The sequence below is a fragment of the Calonectris borealis genome, chromosome 1 (assembly GCF_964195595.1).
Source record: "Calonectris borealis chromosome 1, bCalBor7.hap1.2, whole genome shotgun sequence".
Taxonomy (NCBI): domain Eukaryota; kingdom Metazoa; phylum Chordata; class Aves; order Procellariiformes; family Procellariidae; genus Calonectris; species Calonectris borealis.
Genome location: NC_134312.1, coordinates 107,469,732 through 107,496,238, shown reverse-complemented (window position 1 = coordinate 107,496,238; position 26,507 = coordinate 107,469,732). Strand labels below are relative to the sequence as shown.

General features: G+C 37.2%; 1 protein-coding gene across 1 annotated transcript in view; it reads right to left on the bottom strand.

Moving 5' to 3' along the window:
• The window catches only part of ROBO1 (roundabout guidance receptor 1), a 540,394-nt gene that overhangs the window by 14,412 nt on the left and 499,475 nt on the right, over positions 1 to 26,507 (bottom strand). Inside the window, exons 19-26 of the mRNA XM_075170312.1 lie at positions 23,728 to 23,925; positions 20,309 to 20,335; positions 17,579 to 17,621; positions 13,752 to 13,906; positions 10,129 to 10,464; positions 7,577 to 7,684; positions 4,181 to 4,325; positions 3,622 to 3,873 (exon numbers count right to left, since the gene is read on the bottom strand). Coding sequence (XP_075026413.1) covers positions 3,622 to 3,873; positions 4,181 to 4,325; positions 7,577 to 7,684; positions 10,129 to 10,464; positions 13,752 to 13,906; positions 17,579 to 17,621; positions 20,309 to 20,335; positions 23,728 to 23,925 — 1,264 coding nt within the window. The remainder of the gene's footprint in view (positions 1 to 3,621; positions 3,874 to 4,180; positions 4,326 to 7,576; positions 7,685 to 10,128; positions 10,465 to 13,751; positions 13,907 to 17,578; positions 17,622 to 20,308; positions 20,336 to 23,727; positions 23,926 to 26,507) is intronic.

The following is a 26,507-nucleotide window of genomic DNA, read 5'->3' as shown; positions in this document are numbered from 1 at the left end:
GTTTTTTTTTTAGTTTTTATTTTTGCTGTAAGTCAGAACTGACTGACAGCTATGTAGCTTGAAACCTCCCCCCAAAGAAATATGATTTTTTAATATGGTTCCTTTATCACTGATTTTAATTAAAATTGGCTTATTTTGCATAAAGCTGTTCATTTTTCCTAACGCAGCACATGTACAGCTAGGCAAAGAGGTGATTACAGTTCATGTGACTATTTAAAAAAATTATTTGGGCGCCCTTGAGAGTATGAGCAAAAGAAGTGTCTGTATATTGCTCTAGAAGCTTGAAACTATCAATGTCAACAGATGCCTCTATCCAAACAGATTGCTCCATAAACATTATCTTCCCTCTATCCACCCCAGTGATTCAGAAAGATTTTATGAAAAGAGATACTGTTATTTCGTTATTTTTTAAATTGGTCTAGGTGATAATATAAAGAAAGAATTCTCTACCGTAACGTTAGTTCTAGGTCTTAAGGATACCAAAATGCATATAGATGTATGGGTTAATTTATTTTGAGCTTAAATCATCAGTAATGGTGTCTCCAGCTTAAAGAGGCAAACTATTAGATATCATTAGATCAACATTCAGTTTAGTTAATACTTTACTCAGAAGTCCCAGGTAGTAACACTGTCAACAGTTTTTCTTCACAGGGCCACAGGCCTGCTCTTTAATTGCCATTTGTCTGATAGGAAGAAATACTTTCTGCAGCAATGGCTGTACTGTTGCTTACCAGGAATTTCTACTGCAGTCTGCTTTGCAAAAATTTCCAAAGTAATTTTCCTTTGTCAATTTTTCCCTCTTACTATCTCAGTGACAAATGGCGACTCTCATAAATTAAATCTTTTCTTTTGGGGGGGTGCAATTTTTTTATTTTAATAAATGGGAATATTTACTAATTTTGAAAGGAAAATTTAGCAAGGAAAAACCTAATACTCTGTGGCAAGAGCAAGCTGGACCTCCCTGGACTACATCATCTAGCCACCGTTTTCCACTTGCTTGTATTAAGTACTGAATGGAATGAAGAAAAGGTCAGTTAGGGATATATACCCAATAATCATTTAATAACCCTCCTCTTCCCCCAAATCCCAGAAGCCATTGCTGCATGGGAATCTCTACCTGCCTTTGACTAGAGATCTTGCCCAATAAAGTTTTACAGCCTTAATTTAAAGCTCTTGTGACAACTGTCCTTGTAATATATTTGCCAGTCTTTCTATTCTCTAGGTTTTGGTTTAGGAGACAGGCAACTGGTTACAAAATATGTTAGGGTTCTTGAAAATATAGCTTGCCTGCCAACCTTTAAGGATAGGCTAATTGAGAGCAGCTGGTTCATGGGCATACAGAATTAACAATACTTCGTTCACTTTATCTGATGCAGTGGTTCTCGCTTTAACAGTGACATCGTCACCTATCTCAGCTCTCACTTTAACATTGACATCATCTGCTATCTCACTAAATCTTTATTTTTTTCTCTGCTTGTCCACTCTTCCAGAGCACAGATTTCTATTTCAGTTTGCTATACTTCTAGCAAGCTGACAGGACAGAGAAATATTACTGTACACCATCACCACCAGAATCGTATTCTAGATGCCTGGTTTTGATCAGAAATTGAGATAATATTCAGCAGAACTACAAGTAAAGCTAATAAAAAGTATGACAAACAGTATTTTAGACATTATTTTCACTATAAACCCACCATTTACAAAACTCCTGAAAACAATACAGAGAGGCACCACTCAGAATGTATTCTTAATTGGAAAGTATTGTCAGACCACATTCAAAACAGAACCCCCCCTTCCAGAATGGGTTACAGCTGCTGAGCACAGTACATCCAACTCCTAAACAGCAATGACAGGGGTCATATCAACGCCATTAGATGGAAAAGGTAGTCAGCCAAGCCTTACAAATTAAGTAAATAGAATTATGTGAATCTTTTTTAACTGATGAGATGGATGTACAAAATGAAAAGAAACAATGATTGAAAAAGTAAGATAAAAAAGACAAATTTAGTCACTAAGAATTCTAAGACTTTCAGCAAAGCTAGACTTAACCGTTGTAGGAAGAACAAAATAAATATACATTCTACTTTTTCAGGAGCTTAGATCCTTCCGGATACTTCTGCCACTACTTTTGATGACATTTATGGTGACTAGCCATGAGCCAACCTTCTACTTTCCAGGCAGTTGCTGGCTCGTTATGCATGTTTGCATATATCTGCTCCAATGCATACTCCGTTCCGTATGTCAGTACGCATCTCGCACTCTCCAGAACATGGTACCTGAGGTTCTGGAAAGTCACTCACAAGACATTGCTCACTTAGCATTTCCCTTTTCCATTAGTGTCCAGCTAGTTTAACCTCTAAATAACCCAGAAAACTTAAGTGATTAAAATGAACACTTCTATGCCCCGACATACCAGGGCCAATGGAAGTTACAGAGAAATATTATTAGCCACCCACTAATAAGAAGAGTGATTTTAAAGACTCGGGAAGATAGAGGAAGAGAAAAAAATACACAGTACAAGAAGTGTTACCATAAAGAATAAAGAAAACAAAACAAGGCACACCAAGTAGAAGTGGGGAGCAAAACCAAAAGCAGATATAGGCCCTTTAAAAAAAGATTAATAACTATTGCTTACTTAAAAAAGGGAAACATAAAAATGAACTAACTTTTCAAAAAACATTACGGAAAATACATCCATAAATGTCCGGTAAGCTCTATGAATAAGATCGAAGTTCTACAGTCTACTTGGCAAGATCAAATTCATTTCATCATAATAGGTCTGCATTTCACTAAAAATAAAAAGTATGACTAGAATATTGCAGGCAAGTTTGTATATCTGTGGTAACAAACAGTATGTGCAAACCACTGCAGGAAAAAATTAATAAAAGAAATACAACTTGGAATGGAAAAGCTGTGCCTTCTTAACAAAAAGCAAGACAAGTAAGCATCATACATAAAAAGCCTCATTCAGAATTCACTGTTTTATGGAAGAGAAGCTGTGACAGTGTGTATGCAAAACAGTTTGTACTAAAAGCAACTCAGAGAAGAAACAAAATTTCCCTGTAACAAATATCCATCTTTATTAATGTTGGTCATTCCTTTAAATAAGGGTAGGTGGAAATGTTAAGAAAATTTTGCAAGCAGTAATTTCCTGTATTAGGATTTATGAGAGGAGAAGAATCTATAGGTTATATAAATTATATATTTATATATATTCATACATATTGGTGACAAGTTAATTGCACAGTTACTGTGAAATAATGCATGCTATTTTATGGTAATAATGCAGTAAATCTATTGGAAACAATGGAACTGTAATTATATGGTAAGCTGTGTTAACGATACCACTTTAATATCCTGATGACTGTGAATTTAACTTATGTCAGCATCGTACATACCAGAAAGTGATATACTGCATTTCTTTCCATGGTATAATAATAAAGCAACATAATTGCGTATTTCTTAGGTTACAAATAGTTCTAGCGTCCTGGATTAGCAGTTAAATACTAACAGAATAAATATCATGGGGAAAATCTTGGCCTCACTGAATTCAACAGGAATTTTCAGTGGGGCCAGGATGATTTTTGTCACATCTCTCTCGCTACATTTGCATTGACACACCTCCGGTCAGGTTGGTGCTGTATGTGTCCCAGATCCTCCTGACAGTCCTGCAACATGGGCTGGAGTTCTTCCTGGGGAGAGGGGGTGAGAGTGGCAGTTGACTGATGGCTATAGGAGACAGCGGCTGGAGAGGAAGCTGCTCCTCGGACAGGTGGAGTAGGACCTCGCTCATCTTCTTCCTCTTCCTCTAGCTCATCCTGCTGCAGATACATCCTTGCAGGTGGGACAGGACAAGGAATTTCTTGGTCATAGCTAAAATTAATTTTTTAAGAAAATAAGGACTTAAATTTTTACTGTGTAATTAGCATATCTGATACACGTATAAATAGCCCAGAAAAAAATCATTGTTATATGTGCTCTTGAAAACAGCTTAGTAAGGATGTACTGAGTGGATATACACCACTGGCAGTAAGTGATCCCTAAATAGCCACACTACAGCTAGATGAGGAGCACCAGAATGGTACCGAAGGAAGGTCTCACTGCCAGCTTGTAGGCCAAATTACAGTTCAATTAACTAGTGATTAAAGTGAGAAATGGATGATGTATTCATCTTTCTTACCTTTCATCCACTGAAAGACTGTAATCTTCACTATTGCTATGGGGAGGTGGATGTGCTGGAGGGGGTGGAAGAAGATCTGCCCAGTTCATGCCAGCTTGCTTGGGAGCCTTTGGGGTCCGAGCACCCTTCTTGTGCCCTTGACTCCCTGTGAATAAAAAGAAGTACATATTTGTAATGCTTTTAAGTATCTCCTCACCACTAGCTTTGAAAAAAAAATAACTGTAGTCTTTCCCAGATCCTCTTGAATTCTCTGGGAATTTACTCTCCTGCTGAGTTGGAATAAATTGGCATTCCTCCTTTTTACACCAATTGTAATTGTAGCTTCTTTGTAGAATTACTCTACATTTTAAGTGGTTGAATTTAATCAGAAACTTTACATAGCATGGAAAAAAGCACATGGGATTCAAAACTTGAATTGTTAATAAATAGTCAAAATGCGATAAAACCATAAATGAATTTTACAAGCAATGTCATTAAGAGTGAGCTTCCTAGTTTTATTAATTACATTATAGATTATCATCTAAAACAAATGAGCTGTAGACATATTTTCTAACATGCCTTTATACTATTTAATTGCTGGAACCTAAAATACAATATAATACAGATATAATCTATTAAAGTTCCACTGTTGCATTAAGTCACTGAATACATGTAATTTGTACTTGTCCACTGAAATGTTTTAGGCACAATGAAATGACTAGTTTTAGACTAAATGGCAGGTGCAGTTGAAAATAATTGCTGGAAGAACTAAAATAACAGAAAAAAAGAAGAAAGAAGATCAATGAAGTATGGCACAAATGTTTTCAACTACTATTACTGGGAAATTATAGCTCATAATAGAACAATGCAGCTTTAACAGTTCCAATAACTTTGAATAAGACCAATTATTCAGGTGGTCTTGAATTTTAACTTTGGACATGGCTATGATCAGAACTGACTCTACCATTGTTCCTTGGTATTGTGCTGGTTTTGGCTGGGATAGAGTTAATTTTCTTCACAGTAGCTAGGATGGGGCTGTGTTTTGGATTTGTGCTGGAAACAGTGTTGATAACACAGGGATGTTTTCCTTATCGCTGAGCAGTGCTTACACAGAGTCAAGGCCTTTTCTGCTTCTCGCACCACCCCACCAGCGAGGAGGCTGGGGGTGCACAAAAAGTTGGGAGGGGACACAGCCGGGACAGCTGACCCCAACTGACCAAAGGGATATCCCATACCATATGGCGTCATGCTCAGCATACAAAGCTGGGAGAAGAAGAAGGAAGGGGGGGACGTTCGGAGTGATGGCGCATGATGAAAGCCCTGCTTTCCTGGAGATGGTTGAACCCCTGCCTGCCCATGGGAAGCAGTGAATGAATTCCTTGTTTTGCTTTGCCTGCACGCACGGCTTTTGCTTTACCTATTAAACTGTCTTTATCTCAACCCACGAGTTTTCTCACTTTTACTCTTCTGATTCTCTCTCCCATCCCACCGGGGGGGAGTGAGTGAGCGGCTTGGTGGTGCGTAGTTGCCGGCTGGGGTTAAACCATGACAGGTATACATTTTTATCCTTCTTTGTTACTGTTACTTCTTTAACTGTAGATAAAGTCACCGTATTTTTGAGTATGTTTTAGAATCCTTCACATTTTCTCTTCAACTGAGGCATAGTTTTATATTACCATAGTTAAGCCTTATATACATGATTAAATATGTTGCAGTGAGATTTAGGAAGCTTGTTTTTCTGCTGTCTCAGATTTTCCATTCTTATATTCAGTAGTGCTGCTTACTATTGTCCCACATTAGCTTCAGATACAAATATGTTTTAGCTATGTAAAATTATTTTTCTGGTATCTCAGTATGTCAAGCAAGACCCCAACTATCCCAAGGCGACCATCATCTGCATTCTCTACCCCAAGCACCATGATGTATACTAGGTTCAGCACAATTAATTTATTACTCTGGTCACCTTGCTTCATTCCTGCTGGAGTCCTTGGTATAAGACTATAAATTGTTGGTGTTATGAATAGCCATAATAGGCGTCAGCATGGAGGATACCACTTTCTCATTTTTAATTTGCAAGGGTTCATACCCCTGCGATGTTTCACGCTGAATTTCAGGTCTTAACGTCATTGAGCACAGGCTCAGCACCACATCCTGATGTTGTAGACCTGGGAACAGGCAAAAGGCTGGCTCGCAGAACACCACCCTTGAGCAGCTGGGAGAATTGGGAGCCATGCTTTTCTCACCCCAGCCACTGAGAATTCAGGTCACTCAAAGGCACAGAAGGCTCATCTACATGTTTATGCCTCTGCTATGCCTCAGTCACAATCAGTCAAGGTGGAGCGCAGGTTAGGATTAAGGCAACTGGACTATCAAAGGCAACACCAGACCAAAAGATGAAAAGTCCTCGTCTTGATTAGTAAAGTCCAGGGCGCTGATGATTGTGACCATAACTCACCCTATAATATGTTTTAATGTAAATAAACATAGGCTAAGTATCAGACTTACAGTAAAGCCCCAAACCAAGCCTATGCGTCGTTTCTTGTTTAGCTATGAACATTCACACACCTCTACCAGAAATCAAAGCTCCAAGTGAACAGGTTATACCATGACGAGAAGCAATAACTTTTTAATTAAACCATATTTTGTGGTTCCAAAGCACAGAGTGAAATTTCAGTGCCCTCGTCAGCATTCTCCAGCACAAAAAGCTGTCTTGTTTCAAGATTTTTACAAAGGACTTTGATATATTTTTCATAGAAGATGCTGATGAGAAACAAAATTTAACTTGAATTATCTACTGTCTACATTTGAATGAGGTACAAGAACAGTTTTGACATATAGCCACTGAAATCTATAAAAATCTTATGTATGCATGCATGATTTTTTACTCAATAAAATGCCTGGGGTTAATTTTAAAAATGAAAAAATTCTTAAAGCAGTTCTGTTAGGTATCACTCATATGTTCTGGTATCCATGAATAAGGTTGTCTTGAGTGAGTAGACCTAAGAGATGGAAAAGTAGTCAGTAAAGTACCAGGAAGATAATACATAAATTAAAATCCTCTTTTTTGTGACAGCTGAAAAGGAATTTCTATGACTTGCCCATCTGGAGGCCATAATATTAACCAGTAGGGCATTAACGTTAGGAAATCCAACTTCTACTCGATTTCATGACTTTCACAATTTTGGACAATCAATTACTTAATTGACGTTTAGATGGCCCTAAGGAATCACGAGGATGCACAGAAATATAGGCACCTATTGGGCCAGTTTTTATGCTGTTTAACATCCCTGTGCTGTACTACTGTCAGTGAGTCCCTCCCCATCATCCCTTCTGTAGGTCCAGTAACTAGTACTAACTATGGCTAGAGCATCCAACCACCAAAAAACCTAAGCTTTGGAAAACACTGTAGATACTCACCAGATGTACTACTGCCTCTGTCCGAGCTGTTGTAGGATCCACCTGTATTCTGGTCGTATGACTGGTTGTATGGAATAGTTGGAGCAATGTTGTCATTTACCCGGTAATCTGCAGGTTTAATAGTATAGTTAATGCTACCCTTTAGAAATACATCTACTTTTATATACCTGCTTTATAACACAAAGTAAGAACTCCTGAAAATAGTGAGGAAGAAATAAATTCATTTTTTGAAAGGAAAATCATCCTATGATCATGCTTTATTTTTATCTTGTCTCTAATCGTAAGTTTAAGGAAAATCATGGGAACTTAATAGCTCCACAGCAAAAATGAAGGAAAATGAAATCCTATGCACAGGTTGACCCAATGCCTCTACAAGGATTAAGCCTCAATGTATATATATATGACCTGTGTGAGCATTTTGCATACGAACAGACTGTCACCTTGATTAATTTTCCATAGTCTCTGCTTAATTCACGGATGCAGGGCAGCCGATGGACTGTGGTAGCTACTTCTTGTATTTCAAAGGTGACAAAACCACATAGGAGTCAGCCCTGCATTACAAGGGCCGAATGATCTGCTGGAGCAACAATACAGCTTCACCAAATTTGGTTTACAACAGAAGAGGTTTTTGTTTAACGCCTGTTGGCTCCAAGAAGACTTCTATTTACATTGGGTCATGCAGGTTCTAGCTACAGGCAGGGTCTTTTTTTGCTAATGGCTATTACTGTAACTTCCTTCTCCAGTTCCAAAGCACTTGATATACATGTTACTTCTAAATCTAGATTTGGCAACCAGATCTATAAAACTTTATCAGAAGTAAAATACTCATCTGACAAAACAGTACTTTCATGCCAAAAAGGAATTATAATTTACAGAGAACAGAAAGGAGCTCTTCATACAGCAAATAAAACTGCATCATAAACAGAACCACTGGACATAAAGTAGTGACAATGAAGCACAGCATGTAACTCATCAAAATGGTTATTTCCCATCACAAAAGCTATAGGTATAATCGTCAGCAAGATGGTTTTGACTTAGGAAATGAGAAAACCAAGATCAGAATATTGACTCATAAAATAGCAAATCAAAACAAACATAAACAAAACTAAGAATCCCGTCCCCATCTGCTGCAGAAATGTTTGTGATAATATAAGCATGGGAAAAAGAGCAAAATGATAAATTCCACACCAGAGTGTATTCTGTAATAGTTTCTCAGCCTAGTTGCATTCCAGAGACCACGCTGAAGCCCTACATACTGCATATGTTTACACAGAGGATAAACAGTATATCAACACTCTGAAATATGTATATATGACTGTCAGCAGACAATGCTTTAAGGGGGCCTTTCCACACTACAATATGCTAGAGAATATGCAGCTGTAATATACACAGTTTGAAAAATGCAGTATCTTCCAGGGCATAAAAACCAAACATGTTTTAATTCCAAAACAGATATGTAATACACAGTTCATGAAAGAAAACATAATTACAAAAGAATACACCTTTCACCCTCTAGTAAGGAGCCACAAAAATTGAATTTTCTTTTGACATGTTTATGTCAAGGGAAGGTGTCACATTTTATACTGCCCTTTGAACTCCTCTGTGAGTAGATGTCCGATAGAGAAATCAACATTCCTGTAATGAAACGTATCTTTTTACGGGATAACTTATCACTATGCGATCACTTGAGTTACAACAATCCATGCAAAATCTTCCAAGTTAGAATGCATCCAGTTCCTAGGGATACTGTTTTGCAAATCAGGTTATTAAAAGAGGTTGCATGGTAGCCTGGAGGACTAGCAAGAAATCACATACCTGTTTCTTCCAACTCCCACATATTACATTAAAGAAACATGCCCTCAAGGCCACAAAGTACATTCTGATGTTTCCCGTTAACACTGAAATCAATTTATTTTTAGCTTCTGGATCCACAGACTTCAGTCAGGGTAACAAAGGAATTTAGTTTCCACAACTGTGTGCGATAGCATTGCCTCTCAGTATGTGAATCGAAGGCTTGCTAGGAACAAGTCTAAAATGAATTGGATCACTCCATTTGTGTCCCCAGTGTACAACACAATACAATTTTAGAGAGTTTGATATGCAAAATTTCATTCGTTTACATGAACATGTAGATTTAATTAGTCTCCATCCACGACTGGGAAGACTGGGTTGACCTATTTAAAATTTAAGGTAGAGTGTAATGCGACTACCATGCATCTGGCTTATGAATAAAATATCTGGCCTCTGTCCTAACCAATCCCTGAACTACTATTAAATTTAAATTAATCTCAAATCCATAGGAATTGTATTTAACTCTTTTCTAAAGATACAGCTTGTTATTTGTTATAATAAATTCAGTATCTGAAGGTTATTGTGGTGCTAATTAACTTTCTGACACTGCTAACTGTGGATTTCTAAATCTAAAGAGGGACAAGTCTAAAAGCACCACAGAAGTCTGTAACTGCTGAACCTGAAAGCTTTAGACTCCCAGCACCAGAAGGTCAAAACTCCTCTGATGCCTAAAGAGGAGAAACAAGCTAAAAACTCTTCACCTTTGTTTAATTTGTTTTGCTCCATAATGTTGTACTGTATGGGTGCAACCTCTTGCTTTTGCTGAACAGAGGGTTTCCAGTGTTTCTCATTCGTATCCCCGCTGCCATTGTTAACATTATTGCTGATATTTGACTGGATGAGTTGAGTGGTGGCATAAGGAGTGGGCTGCCCAGGCTGGCTGACAAATCTTCCGTCCTTTAGATTTGGACTATTGAAGGTTTTCATCTCATTGATTTTGTTGCTGAGGTCCACGTCACCATATACAGTTGACTCAGGCAACATCAGGTTTGTTTGCTTGTTGTCCAGCTGATTGTTGTAATTTGCTATACAATCGGCTAACCGCAGAGGAAAGAAAAAAGAAAAGGTCATTCTGTTCGCTTACACTATACTTTCAATGAAATTCCCTTTAAAAATTTTTTAGTGCATAACTACATGGCTTGTGTCCATGAAGCAGAGATACTGTAATTAATTAACTAAATAATTTCAGAATATTATTTACCTTATAAGCTACTGCTTCAAAAGTAGTGTCCACTGTTTTGATTCACTGTAAATTCAGACCTTCTGAATTGTATCTACAATGACTTACCTTGCTGGGCTTTTTCTACAGTGGCTGTATAAGCATTTACATTTTTAGACATTATTCCCAAAGCAGTACAGATATCCAATCAGTAATTGTGATTAAAATAATTTGCATTGAAAGGAAAAATCAGCCAAAACTTAATAGCGGGAATAACTAAACATGACAGTCTTCTCATGTCATCTCAACAGCATTTAGACTTTCTCGTACTTGTCATAAGAAACAGAGATACAACAGATTTTTATAAAACAGACTGAAAAATGATTACACGTAACAGAATTAAAGAGAAACAGTACAATGTGAAAGGTAACTCAGTACTCAGTAGAAAGTCTTTATTTGATCATCGTTTCCTTGTACAATCTTATATTTTGCTTTGAAACACAAAGACAGGAAAGCAATCTGGAATTTTTGCTAATTTTTAGTTGCTTTGCATATTGCAAAATAAGTAATACCATAGTAATACCATTGTCCTGTATGCTAAATATGTATCATACAGACAACATGAATTCATTCTTCTAATAGTTATTGCATCATGAGATCATCACTTATTGCATAGAGTAAATTAGACATGTACTGATGCTCTGGCCACTGCCGTGTGGACCAGTGCGCCTGCCTTTCTGCGTTCTCTTGCCTCTGCGTGACAGCAGCTCCACACACTTTTTTTCCTCTCTGTATCCAATCCACTGGAAGAATACTGAATGGAGTAACACAGTCTGTGGGTCGGCAGTTACAAGGCTTAGTGAAACCAGCATTCAATGATCATTAAGCAAAAATTCTCATTTGCCAGCTGATTAATGCATCAATAATTACATAACAATCACCAGGAATATAGTTTCCTGCTTTTAAAAGATGGAGTATTTATGCTAATGAGTTTGATTCAAAACCTGAAGTCCATTACCTGTGGCCACAATTAATTTACTGGAGAGGGTGCCAACTAAAACTAAGTACAGAATTCAGGATTTGACCATTATACTAAATGAAATAACTACTAAATACAGAGGATGTTGAATTTCAAAAATATTCCCTAAACATACATCTTTTTTTGAGAAATATTTCCTGAAAAAGAGAAATAAAATACTACTTGAGGAAGAAAACCACTGATCCACATTTTCAGTGATTAAGGAACAGTATCAGAACATGCCACATACAACTTATCATTGCACATTTCATGCCCCCCAGCTTCTGTTTTTTGAAGGTTTTACTGTTTGATATTTTTTTTCTTATTTATTGCTTCAGTCTTCAACTTCTTGCTTTCTACTTTTTACATGTTTTCATTTCTGCTTTTTCTCTCACCTACTGAAACCATACTAGTCTTTCCTCCTTTCCAAGTCTATTGTATTATATTGGGCAATTATATATCCAGCATATTCTTCATGCCTAATACCTCATGCTTTGCTGAAATATCCTTGCAGAGTCACTTATAACATATATTTTTACGTCCTTCCGTTTTCAGCTGATTTGTGTGTAGGGCAATATAATCAATACAGTATGCAGTAGGTACATTTTTTTACATAGACGCATTAGATTTCCTCATACAAAGTACTTAAACAAATCTGGTTTACCTATATAACAGAAGATTCATTCTGTTAGAGTTTTTATAGTTTTTTTGAAAGACAGTACTATACTTAATAGAAATTAAAAATGCACAGTCACTTAGCATATTCCCAGCTATAGAGGGGATACCCAACTCTGCTGCTTCAGAGCATAAGCCAAGCCCAAGCTGACATAATTAAGAATATTTGCCAGATTTTCCAGGACAGAAGAGACTGCTACGAGCATCTTGTCTGACCCTCAAGCTTATAAGCTCTACTTGAAAGGAAGGAATCACTTTGCAACACAACCCAGCTTAATATGCACCTCATGACAAGATGTTATAATAGTTTACAACCCTCAAAAATGTGCATTCTCTTCCTTTTCTGAATTTGTCAAGTTTCAGTTACTAGAACTTGGTATGTCTGTACTTGCCACAATAAAGTATCTCTGTATCAGAAATCTTTTACACAGGTATTTGTGGACGTGATATCCTCGGGCAGGGTAAGATACAAGTCTCTAATGTTAAAATCTCTCACCTTCCTCTGAAGCACCTGGCACTGATCACTGTTAGACAGCATATTGCAGGAGATGAATTACCACCATCACATTATGACTGGTTTCACATTAATTACAGGAGGTAATGCTATTTTGCACTTATGCAACTTCACTATGGGTAATCATACTCCCTCTCTGGAATGCTGGGAAATGCTACCAGCAAAAATCAGCTAGAGGTGCTGGTAGTGGAAAAGACTCATTTTCATTCCTCACCAGTAACACAAACCGGATTAAAACCAAAGGAACCTAAGGTCCATTTAAAACAGAATGTGCAACAACTAGTGCTTCCAGATATATTTCCCCAACTGTGTTCCCATGGAACTCACAAGGTTTTCTTGACAAGCAAGACTCTTTTCGGAGTCCTGCTCAAGCTCCTGGGAACTACCACTTAACCTAACATTTCATAATTGCTTTTAGAGTGTGAAGTTAGCTTTTTAATCCACACGCCCTAAACAGAAAACCAGCTATCCAATTTTGTACAGAATGGCACCCCAAGGGAGGTTTTGAACGTGCCAAAGTAGACTGGTTGCCTTGCAAGTACTGTGGCAATGTTTTATTTCTTGCTTCCCATCACACCCAAACCAGAAGGAAAATCTCACCAGCGTCATTTTGGTATTTCTCCTTCTCCATTCAAGCAACAAGGATGTACAGAACAACCTAAAAATGACCTTATCTGCTCTTTTTCAGATGCTGAAACAGATCAGTACAGTGTGACTTTTGGCAACATTGAACTTTGCAGGGGCTTCTTCAGCCTACAGCTTGCTACAACTATCCAAGGGGACTGAAAAAAGAGATCCAAAAAGGGACTGGAAGCATAATCATTACATGGAGGAGAAACTATATTAAGTCTAAATGCATTGGAAATAAAAAACCCGAACAAACCTGTACACTCTCTCAGGTATTAGAAGTATATACTCTGTAAAGAAGATTCATTAGCAAGGTAGAAACATATCTAACCTGGTCGACTGTACGTTGTAAGGTTGCTATCACTGTTTCCGTTGCCAGAGGTGCAGCAGTTGATGGAGCAGTCATTGTGATTGTTCCCTGTGTTAGGCCAAGTATCTGCTAGCCATGGCTGAGTGGCCGGTTCACTGATGTTTAGGAGTCCTGGCCTTTAAAAACAAAGTTAGGTCATTTAAAAAACTTAAACAAAAGCATTTTCACATTGCAATTATATTCTTCTCAAGAGGTTAGATATTACAAAATAATATCACATATTTAAAGGCTTGAGCATTGGAAAATACAACTTGATTCAGATATTTAATGGTTTATAGTCTCCTACATAACCTGTTCCTTGGTAAGACACTGAAGTGAAAAGCAAAGGACAGTATCAGTTCAGTTTGCTGAACTGCACATATACCTTTGTGTGCAATCTTTAACTGTCACTTTGGTTTTGTTTTGGTTTGTTTTGTTTTTTTCTCGGAAAGTTGCATTATTGTTTTTCTGCCCCTTCTCCCTTTCTTAAAGAAAGCAAGGTAAAAAAGGGGAAATTGGCAAGTCAAACAAACAACAAATTCAGACATGTAAGCGAGATGAATATGTGGAAGGAAGAGCTGAGTTTGGATGTGAATACTCCCAAGATCTTGGTGATTTATGAAGCCAAGTTCTCCTCACCATCAGATAGTACTATTGTAGTGGATCAAAGGGAACAGCAGATTACAGAAACTTCTGTCGCTTGGGAGTATTTGGATCCCACTAAGCATACTGAGTGTGCGATACATTTTTGTTAATGAGTAAGCCACTTGCTTAATCGTTATGTGGGTGGAACAGCAGCAGCTCCTAAGCAAGTTTAAAGTAACTGGGAATACTCAACACCTTTAAAAATATCCAGCTATCAATGCTGCATATCGGCTGCATTTGGAATTAAGTGTATTCCTGCCATCAGCAGAAAGAAATAGCATTCCTTGGTTTCCAAGTTGCTGAATTTTTCTAGTAAGTGTGAAAGATGCTCTGATGAATGTTTTGTAGAATCTTTGGTGTCTCTTCAGTTTTCATGCTAACAATGCAATGGCATGTTATAAAGACCCACACAAGTAGCATCCCCTAACAACTTAAAATTGCCTTTGATAACTGAGGTGCTTTTAAAAATAGATAATTTTAGCCACTGTCATATTGAAAAAAAAAGGAACATAGTCTCTTTCATCACAGGACTTAACAGGCAACTTTCCATTTGAAATAGTGCAGAAACTAGTCTCCATAATATCAGATGTGATGCTCTTCAAAAATAAAATATGCTAATCCTCTTAAACTGCAAGTTGAGAATACAAACTGCAAACAGTTAGCTGTGGGGGATATAGTCTGTCAGTGCTACAGGCTTAAGTCATAGTCTTAGAATGATATTTAAAATATCTATACATGTATGTGTATATATATTTCTGTACTGCATACGCCATCTGACAATTTAACATAGGAGGTGATGAGGCTTGACTTACTGTCAGGCTAACAAACCAGCCAATACACATGCACTAAACAAGTATTTTTTGTAAATCTGAAAAAAATGTACAGCTATGTAGTCCTGTGAGCAGGCCAGCTGATTTGAAATACCCTGCTTTTTTCCCTACCACTCTGCTCTTACAATGAAACTACACCTCGAGGCATTTGGAGGAGAAAAAGCCTTCCAGAATGTTTCAGCACTGTCAAGGCCTGCGTACTGGATTTTTGGATAGAGAGTTAAAGGTCCTTTACTTCTAAAATTTACTTTGCATTCACACCTGCTGTCATGTAAGAAATGTGGTATGAAGTATATAAGTAGATGAAAACTCTACTAATTGGAGCCATTTAGGTGGAACTGTAGGCAAGACATGTTTCCATTACAGCTCCATAGCCTGGTGATGATCAGAGATCATAATTTCCAAAGATCTTTAACCTTTGCAGCAAATTCCTTGAATCCTTGCAATTACCGTACTGGGTCTGGGGTGGGGGGTGGACTGAGCAAGTCAATCCACCACAATTACCATTACTTGAATGCTGTCTAGAAAAGGGATTGCCACAGAAATGGGTATTTTTTCAGCATCGCGGAAGTGGGGGTACGTTGAAACATATCACTGTGATATTTTGAATTCTGAATAATGTTTTAACATGCTCACATAATGCACTTGGCAAAAATGCCAAACCTTTCCAAAACATTGCAAATATAATTTAAGGAAGTGAAAACCTTAAGTCTGGAAATCAGAGTAAAGGTTTTATATGTAAAAATAACATTTTTTTAATATTGCGGAAGTATGTTTCATATTCTACAAAATACAGTACAACATCATACATTCTGTAAATGCTATATATGCAAATGAGCAAAAGAAGCATAGACGTTAGCACCTTGAATCAATTACACTGCTAGATTGTGGCACTGATCCTTAAAACTAGGACAGTAAAAAATGCTGCTGCTTCTTTAGCGGTACCAAAATGACTGTATACGATGTAGACAATTCTAGGTTCATTTCTGTCCTCTGAGTCTATGTGAGTGTGCTTTGTCTAGCTTGTGCTATGGGAAGAGCGAGAAAGCACAGTGGTACAAAGAACAGAAAGGATGTTAACTGCTTATCTTTTTGAACAACCTTGTCAGGGAAAGAGAAGGTTCATCTCTGTTTTCTCTTATTTTCTCACGATCTTGCGGTGAAGGCAGTAACCCAATGATTTACAGATTTGTCCATTCAAAAATCACATGGTAACTGTTCTAGAGGTTTTCCTCCATGGTTTTAGGGCTACAACAACACAGCAGCATTCAATGCTGGACAGACATATCTGCAATTGTTCTTAACGTGCCAGGTTCAGCAGCAGCAGCAGAGTAGCCTTGCCCCTGCACAGCATTCAAGAAGACTGGGAATGTTTAATTTTATGCCTAATCTTTACCGTTACCAAATTTTTGTACAGTCTTGCAAATTAGGAATCACAAGATGCCACTTGTGAAACTGGAATTGGTATAGGAATTTATTGCCCAGCTGCTCTCTGAGATTTTAGAGTTTATTTCAGCATCATGCCAAATCTTTAACTGAGATGCTTATAAAAAGGCATGCTTGAATGTGACCTAGAAAAAAAAAGGTGTGCTACTAAAGTGATACTGCTCTGACCCGCCTTTTTGCTAAAACCATTATTTTGCCTCCTGAAGAAAACTCCACCTCTACACAGGAAACGTAAATTACAGTTTTTTCTACTGCCATTCATTAAGCGTAAACCCAGTAAACATGTTTCAGTTAAATCCTCAATCTGGAATGGGCTAGGTTCTCAAACCAGGGGGCTTTAAATTGAAAACGTACCTGCTTCCCTCTCCTTCAGTGCCCCATCTCTTGCAAGCGATGCTTTAACTGTTTTGCATTCAGAGCAAGATTTTTTCTTAAAAAGTCACGTTATAAGCCGTTTATGTCTTCAGCAATTTTTTCCAATAAACTTTTTCTTTCTTTGTAGTATTTGTGAACGAGCTATATTTCTTAATCTTCATAAATGCCACGACTTAATTACTTTTACTCCCTTAATCAGCTGGTAAGCCAGGTCTTTATTTTGAAGTTAAAGTGCTCCCTCTGCTGCTCATTTTTTGAGATGCAGTTTTTACAGGTTAACAAAGCTGAAAATATTACCACTCATTCTTTGGAAATCAACCTAAAAATTCAAACCATATATCCTCCTTCTAAACAGAAAAATATATGGCCAAAATGTATAAATTAATATAATAAATTAAAACATACCATTGCAAGTGGTTATTCTGCCATCACTTACAAGGGCAATTGTACTCCTAGCATCCTTAAATTTGGTTGCACATGATTTATAGCTTTAAAAATAAAACACATAATTACCTGCCTCCACTGCTTACGGCCTCTCCTCCTCTCTGATACGTTACTGAAATAGTTAAAGAGAAAAAAAAGAAATAATTTAAAAATCATAAGACTCCTTAAATAACAGTATTAAATTTGCCTTTGTTTCATTTTAGCTAAGACAATAAAGGTGTATTGTTTATACATTAATTCTGAGTCTCATTCTGCAAGCTACTCCTTCAAATGCAAGTTTATACATAATACTTGTGTTGCTTGATAACTGCTAGTCTTAGCTTCAACAAAGTTTTGTATTTCAGTTCTGTTCTGAAAAACACAAACACACACATGTATCACTTAAGAAAGCAGGAAGCCATACATCAGGTTGAACTCATCCTTAGCATAACTCTGCTGACTTCAGTGGAGTTACTCTGTGGAAGAATTTAGGTCATATATTTATTTCATGAATGGCTAGATGTTAAAGCTTTGCTCTACCTTATTATTTTGGTAAGATTAAAGAGGTATCATGATTCTATAACAGACCTTACTTCCAATGTAAACAATGGCTCATTACAGTTGAACCTACAGCAAAAACACATGCTCTTTCTGAATGTTATTGCACTATACTCCTGGAACCCGCACACTCTAAAAGTCCACAGAAGCTTCGCGTTTTGTAACATTTTACAACTGGATTTATTAATGATACTTTTTTTATCTAAAAATTTAAATTTATATATCTTGGTAAAGAATGTCTGGCAGAAAGAATACTTCCTAAGTTAGAAGGAACAGTTTTGCTAGCGTTTCAGAAGCATTACACATTAACAAAGTGGATGTCCACATGCATTTATTTCTTGGCATGAATTGCATATCCTTCACAGGAAGCATCATGGTTGAAAAGTTAGTTTTTAGGATGCAAACATCCAAGAAGAAACAGTGCTATAAATTCTGCAGGTTTGCATTGGGTTTGGCAAAGGGTTAAGGAGATTGCCTCCCTGCAAATGCTGATGGATTCTACATTTTCCAACTAGGAATGTCTTGAAAAAAAGCAGCCAAATTCTGCTCTTTAGAAGAACTCCAAACTGGGAGCCTGCAAGAGAGAGATAAATGCTGGCAGTGATTACAGTAACAGGATTAAAATGTAGGATGCATTGCTATAGGTAAGTCTTTTTCTATAGGTAATGCTAAAGAAGATTGTCTGGTTCCATTTAAAGTCAATGGAACTAATGACTGGGATCCTGGATTGAAAAAGGGTTTTTTTTTTCCTTTAAATGTTTTACATACTTCGTGTTTTTTCCAATTTCTTCTTTAAAAATCTCAGTGCTATTTATTTTGCAGCTCTGACGTATCTTATGGAGCCCTGATATTTTCTTTTGATGTTAAGAATCCAACTGAGAAAACATACGTTAGCTAACCTACCAACCTCTGCAGATTTTCAGTAGTGTGCTACAATTGTGATTGCAACAGAAGCCCTCTGTTAAGCCAATTAAAGTAACAGCAAAATAATAATAGTTTGAATTAGTCTCCATCGTGGATCTCAAAGGACTTCAGAAACATTAAGGGCCACTCTGACTCATGCCGAACAGTAAGCAACTCCACTGAACACAATAGGTTGACTTTTGAAACAAGATACTATTCAATGTGATTAAAAGCACGTGGCTAAGAATCTAACCCATTACGATTAGGTCTGTGTGGATGAATGCAGACAGACATGAGATTGCTTCATCTGCGGCCCAACTTGGAAGGATGTAACTCAGCTGCTGCCCAGAGGCCAAATTAGTAGAGTGCTCATTTTGAGCCAGTATGCCCCGCTGATGTGAGTGTGCAGAGAAGGGGGTAGGTGGTTTTTACCCTGCCTGGATATACACGTCCTGCAAGTCTCAGAGACCTCTTGTGAAAATAAGCGATTTAGAACAAAGGAGGAAGAAACAACCTGTCTGTTCACTCCGGCTGTAGCTAAAAGTAACGCATGCAGTATACTGGTGGGTACTGAATGGGTTGAATTGTATCTACTGTAGAGGAAAAGCCGCTGAGCTGCCAGACTGTGGGACCGACTGAAGATCAGCTCTACAGAATGGAAAGGCTCTCACGGACTTTGGTGGGCTATGGCTCAGGTAATGTCATATTTTGTACGTTTCCAAGCAAAAAGAAATAGAAGATGATTTTAAACCCACTCTGAATTTGAAATGCACCTCTGTTTATGTAGAGCAGGAGGATTATTTTAAAATTTCATAGCACAAATACAGTTTAAGGCAGCAAGCAAAGAAATCTAACTGCTATAACACTTTGATTTTCTGTATCTTCCAAAGCAGACAACTCCTAGGTCACTGGATTAATGCAGATTCAGAGGGAAAAAAAGCAGCAAATGTTTCACCAACTATAATCCCACTGAATCCCTTTCAAGTCAGCATCTGGGCTCTGCTAGGTGATTCCTCCTCCATCAGAAGCACCTTTTGCATCGCTAGATGCAGAAGGCCACACTACTCCATCGTAATATGCAAGAAGAGAGCCCAGGTTGTACAAACTGATGGGATCATACTACAAAATGGCATGCTTGCATCAAATGGTATGCTACAAGATGGTACAACAAATGGCAAGATTTGTCAGCTACAAAGCAAATATACACTACTTAGAGAACAAAATAATGATACCTGTCATTAATGAAATTGTTTAAAAAAACCTTCAGAACAGCTGGGCTGGTTATGTCAGAAAAAGAGAAACAGTACCACAAACACATGCTAAAGTAACAAAGAAGGGGGGAAAAGTGCAAATATATACCTGTTGGTGTGAAGGTAAAAGACGGGACTGAAAAATCAAAACAAAATACAAACTGGTTATTAAGCTGAAGAGAGAAAGGGAAACATACCACATTAGTATAAATCTAGCAGACAGCTGAACATAAAACAAATGTATATAACTAACCCAGTAGTTCAGTCACATTGATATAGAAATAAAATTAAATTCACGATTCAGAAAGAAGCTTGTCTCTGCAGGTACTATTCTGAAAAATAGCTGGATATTCTACTGTGCTCCTGAGGGGACGGGACTGTGGTTTAGCCTTTCAAATACCCCTCAATTTGGTATTTTAAGTTTTTCTGAAAATCCTACCACAAACAAAACCCCCACACTGTTAATCATTTTGGAATGCAGAATGACAAATTCCTTAACAAAGCCTTATCAAGGTCCTATTGAATCTTATCTGCAGTTCACTAAGTAAATGCTCATTACGCTGAACTAATAGGCACGCTTAAGTATTCAGTAAGGAAATAATAATCATATAAAGGAACAAAGAGAACTGCTGTTTTACTGTCTCTGAATCAAGAATGGCACCAACTCTCACTGTAATAAAGGCACTAAAATCTACTGCAGCAATTAATTTTTGTTTTCATAAATGAGACTGTTAAACAGAGTTATTATCTTTCCTTCTTAAATAATCACAAAAAAAGGTAAAAGATCTCCCTAGATGTAGCACCTTTCTACCTTTCAACCCTTGCCTTTAAGAGGGAAAGGTTAACAATGGAGCAATGACATTGCTTGACAATCTTCACTCTCACAGCTACTACAAATCCTCTTTGGATCAATAGGGTCTCTAATCCAAATACAGAGCACTAGCATCTGCTCTTCCTATTAGCACATGCTCCCCCTCCTGTTGACAGGACAGTATAGTTTTTCTATCACTGATGGGCAGAAAAAGGCTAACATTGCCCTTTCCGATCTAATGACAGCAAAGAGAAATGTAAGAGAAACAATAAAATATTCACTAAAAGTAGCCTTGAGATAGAATTCGATCAGCAAACCTGGCACAGAAAGAAAAGGTTCTGGCTAAGAGAACAACTGCTTAATCTAGTTTTTACAATAACTCTGATGTTTGGGGGGAGTCCAGAACATCTTGTTGTTATAATTTAGGATATGCTGTAGTTTTCCCCGCCTTTTACCAAGCCAATTTATTTCCAGGGATATGACACTAAACAAAAAAAGAAAAACCTCTGAGCATTTGCCCGTTTCAGGCTTCATTTGTAGCACAGCTCTATATCTTGGGAATTCCATTGTATTTTCTTTGAGCTAGGCCTTTTCACACAGTCAAGTTTAATTTAGCTACATTCAAAAATACAGAACTATAGTAACAAGCTTTCATTAAAATAGAAGGTGCTTTTAAACCAGAGCTATTCAAAAGAGAATGAAGTGTCTCAAAATTAATTTGCAATCACAAGGACATGAAAAAAAATCTTAAACTACTGTCTCATTATTCTTCTGTGAGCTAAGTACTAAACCTACTTTAGTTTCTTAAGGAACTGAGGAACGGATGAACAGAGGTTCAGCTAAATGAAATCTTTATCGCTACCACACGAAAGAACAACTTAATTCTCAGAGCTTCTATTAATAAACTCTTCTGCGTGTGTAAAAGTGCTAGTATAATATGTATGTGTGGGAGTAGTGAAGTATTTTAACAGATGTCAGGCCTGAAGCTACACATAAAAATAAATAAATAAATGCAAGACTGAAGGAAGTTCGGGCTTGCAGTGCTGACTTGATGCACTGCCGAGTGGCAAACTACTTTGCAATTTGTATTTCACTAAAGATGGCTTTTTTCTTGAAGAATACTTGATAATGGAGATGCAGACCCTACTTTTCTGCATATTTTCATTGAAATCCCCACCAAATTACACAAAAGATATTTTTACAGATATTGAAAAACACAGCTGTTTTGAACAATAGCTGATGTCATTAAAGTAACCATTTTTAAGGACAAATTGTATGCCTTTTGCTTAATCATAGGTACTGCTGAAAGCACAGTGATGTTAGTTTGATAGAACTGTAGAAAGGCAGTATGGCAGCATGCTATTAGTAAAACAAAACAGCGCAGGCCAATGCAGCAGTATGTCGGGGTCTGTCTTATCTAAGAAATCCTAGCAGAACAAAATCAAAGGTGAAATTCATCCCTGATTTCTGTGGTTACAACTCTGCTACAACCACTGTGCCCGACGTCTACCACGAGCATTGATGCTTTAATAGCATGGAGGACACTTAAACTCTGCAACACTCCAGCACTATTTCCATGTTTCCACTCACTCAGTTGCTATTTTTAGCACTGCTTCTTTTTCATACCAACACACTGCTACTGTTTAAAAACATTTGTGCTATATTTGCCTATCTGTCTTGCCCATCACACATTCATTCTTGAGGTGACTAAAGAACGTAATCTCATGACACCTTTCATACATTAAGATGTGTGCACCTTTAATTCTAGGTCTATATTTTGATTGCTAGATGTCAAACATTCTCCATCTATTCCTTCAAAAGCAGGATCTCCCATTTTCTGATTCATTCCAGAATTTATGGTTGTTACTCTATGAGTGCTTATGAGGTACTGCTTTGAGATGTAATGAACTGTAGCTTATTGAATTCAGCCTTAACTTTGGGGCTTAATCAAAAGATTATTGAATCAGGAAAAATCAAGTTTTTACTCCAGAAGATCTTCCACATAGACATTCTAGTTTTGTTTGTCACAGAGTATACTGTAAAGCACTGCTTGCCCACCGACAATCTGATATAAAAGGTATCAATAACATGAAAACGAAGAGTGCTTTAAGTTAGTCCCACTGCTCCCATTCTAACCGAATGCAGGTGCAAGATGTGATAGCCCCAGAATTCAGTCCCAACGAAGGGTTTCGCAACAGCATTTATGAAAGAGTCTTGGAAAGTATCATTGACTGTTGTGCATTTGCAAACAGCCACTTCACCACATTTCCCTGGAACAGAAGAAAATTCAAGTACACGCACCAAAAGCGTTACTGTAATGTACACCACTGTTAGTATTCTTAGCAGCAAGCAAAGGACCGAACAGGAGGGACAATGAACTACCGTCCACTGGCTCCTTTTCAGATGGTACAGTGTCAGGTAGCAAGGGCATATTGGAAGCTCCCAGCCTTAAATCCATCTTTATATTTCTCATTTGTAGGAGTACCTTTATGAAAAGCTAGTCTGGGTATTTTGCTAAAGGCTTATGCTTTAAAGCCAGGTTTAGCATGTTTTTTAATATTGCTGCTTTCTGCATTGGCTCCTGATCCACACTTCCTGAAAGTATTGAAGTAATTTGATAATTCCTGCATCGAGTCTTAGAAGAACAAGAGACTGATTATAAAGTAAATAGCCAGTAAACAGGCATTCAGCAGCCAGTGAAATATATAATACGGCACCTTTTCTGATACCAGCATAAGTACTAGTGAGTCCATTTCGCTTCTTCCTGTGGCGATACAACCAGATGCTGAAGACCATAAGGATAATCCAACAGGCTGCACCAATTCCAGCAATAAAGGCAGGCTGCTTTACTACATCAGAAATTTGCTGGGCTAAACTGACTTGATCTTCTGACGACACAGGGTTTCCATGAGAATCTGAAAAAAAGACACCCAAAATAGCCAATTAATTTCAATGAGCAACTGTAAAAGGCAGCATGAAAAGAACTGACAGAACCGTAGTCCAGTTTTTCAAGGTAAAATCCTTAAGACTGCTCTTCAAAATCTCTTTTTACAGGTCTAGATAGAAATGGTTTGTTTTCCATTCAAGACAGGTACCTCCAACTTCACTGACTTTTGTTTGTTTGCGAAACCTGCTAAAATCAGGCCACTAGGCATACAAATAGAAAGTTAGGCTCATAAATTTCAAACTTGGGGACTGCTATTTTTTTTTATTTTTATTTTAGCAAAGCAACACCAGCTTCAGAAAATTATTCAGCAAAGAACACAGCAAGTAAAAGAAAGCTTAAGTATGAAACATGCGTAGTCTATCCTTTGAGCTCTGGAAATGGGTAGAAGTCAGCTAACCAAACATCCACTCTCATAACTGAAAATCACAGAAAAATTACAGATTCAAAGTACATTCACATGCAGGTATTGAGGGATACATTTTAATTTAGCCGTTCCTGACAGACGACTTAAATCTTGTATTAACGTACTCTTTGCAGTCTCTCACTTTGACCTTAATTAAAAAAGACTGAATATTTAAAAGGACATAAAGAAGTAAAAGTACAAAATAACCTATCCTGCCCTCTTGATGTGGATAAAAAAGCTAAAGGATAACTAAAAAATGAGTTATGAATTGGTAAAAATAGTCAAGCAGTCTTATTATTACTGAAGCAGCAGCCCGTTTCAAAAACAGTTTATCCTTAAATATCCCACATGAAAATAAAGAATGTGTATTCTTCCACACACTTTTAATTTTTAGAGAAAGCACCTGTAAGAAGCAGCCTTTTCTGCTCTTTCTGTACTGAACTTTTGCAAGAACCTTCTAGGAACAGCAGTAGGAAAACTCAGTTAGCGACCAATGCTTTCTAACTGAAATGAAGCAACTCAAAGACAAAGTACTGCCTTCCTGATTTTTCACCACTACAGTGAGCGCTTACTGGAAATTTCATTACTGCACAGGGTGAGGGCAAGAATTTGAAACCTTTACTCAGAGCGGATATTGCTTTACACATTCCACAGCTTAGTCTTTGAAATACCCATTTTTACTCTTGTGTAAATCCACCAGTTAGTTGCTTTTTACTATGGGTAGTGACAACAGATTCAGAATGAGAGATTAGTGTGCTGTTATTAATTCTATTAATATAAATTACATGAGAAATTAAAACCTATTTACTTAAAAAACACCACCTTTTCCCTACAAACTCAGCAGTGAATAGATTTTCTTTTTTATGATTACATGTCTTGCATTATTCCAAAATAAGCCTAAATAAAATATAAGAAACTGCAATACAAACAGGGGATGTAATCACAACAAATCATAAAATAACAAATCTCTTCTGGAAAATGATAAGTTTTTGAATGGGAAATGGTTAAATTAATAACAGGTTCTTCCAGTGAAGAATTCCAGATTTCAGTTTTTGCGACATCGAGGTCAAATACCTATTTTGACGAGGAATCACTACCGCCTTTGACAGCTACCTTATTGGAAATTTTATTTCATACTGCAGGTCCCTTTATCTTCTGTGATTCTAAGTGCACTGCCTAGTCTGAAAGTTCACCAGGCAGACTCATTCCTTTCTTACTAATACACCCTTTGTGCCTGCTGGGTTTATAGATTTCATGCCTATTTGTGCAAGGTTAAGATGGGTTGCTTCAGATTTTATGGAGACAGCCAAGTGAAGTTCCACACAAGTGGCCAGATGGGCTTAAATGTATAAAGTATACTGTGACCAATGAATTAAATCTGTCACTCTCTATCTCATCTTTTGTCTCTTTGCAGCTGAGGCCATATTAAGATATGAAAACTTGCATCATCAGTCTCTTTTCAAAATAAGTAAGCCTACTATTTCTTTATTTTTAAACAGCTACACTACCTTGTACATTTTAACGGAATACAACAAAACATTTCTGGAGAACCTATGGTCCTGAATAAATTTAGAAGACTGATAAATATTTTTTCTTTAATCCTTTTTAAAACAATAAATCCAGAGGAAAAAAAATCACAAACTCAAAAGCCAAATAAGAATGTTTTTTAAACATGTCAACAATTCAGCCATACAGAAGGACAGTAGTTTTATATATACAAACATTTTGCACTGCTCAGTCAATGCATGTCTGAAGATTACAAAATACTGAAGAATCTCTTTGAACATTTATTGTTCTAATTTTTAATTAAGATTCATTTAATGGTATTATTTTGCTAGCCATTGCAAGCATAAGAACAGCATAATAATATATTTGCTTTTAAGAAACTAGACTTATGGCATGGTGTACATGGGTGGACTGCTAGAGCCATTACATTAAATTAGCTGGTATATATTTACACACATCGTGAAGAGAAAAATGCGTATGTGTTCATGTACAGTCATATAAACAGCATCATAGAAAAGAAGATAGAAGGGCTTTCAAGAGGCCACATTTGACCCATGTCCTGCTCCTCTTACAATTCAAAAATAGAAAGTAAGCTAAATATAAAGCAAAGGGAATGAAATCTAGTGAACCCCTCATTACTA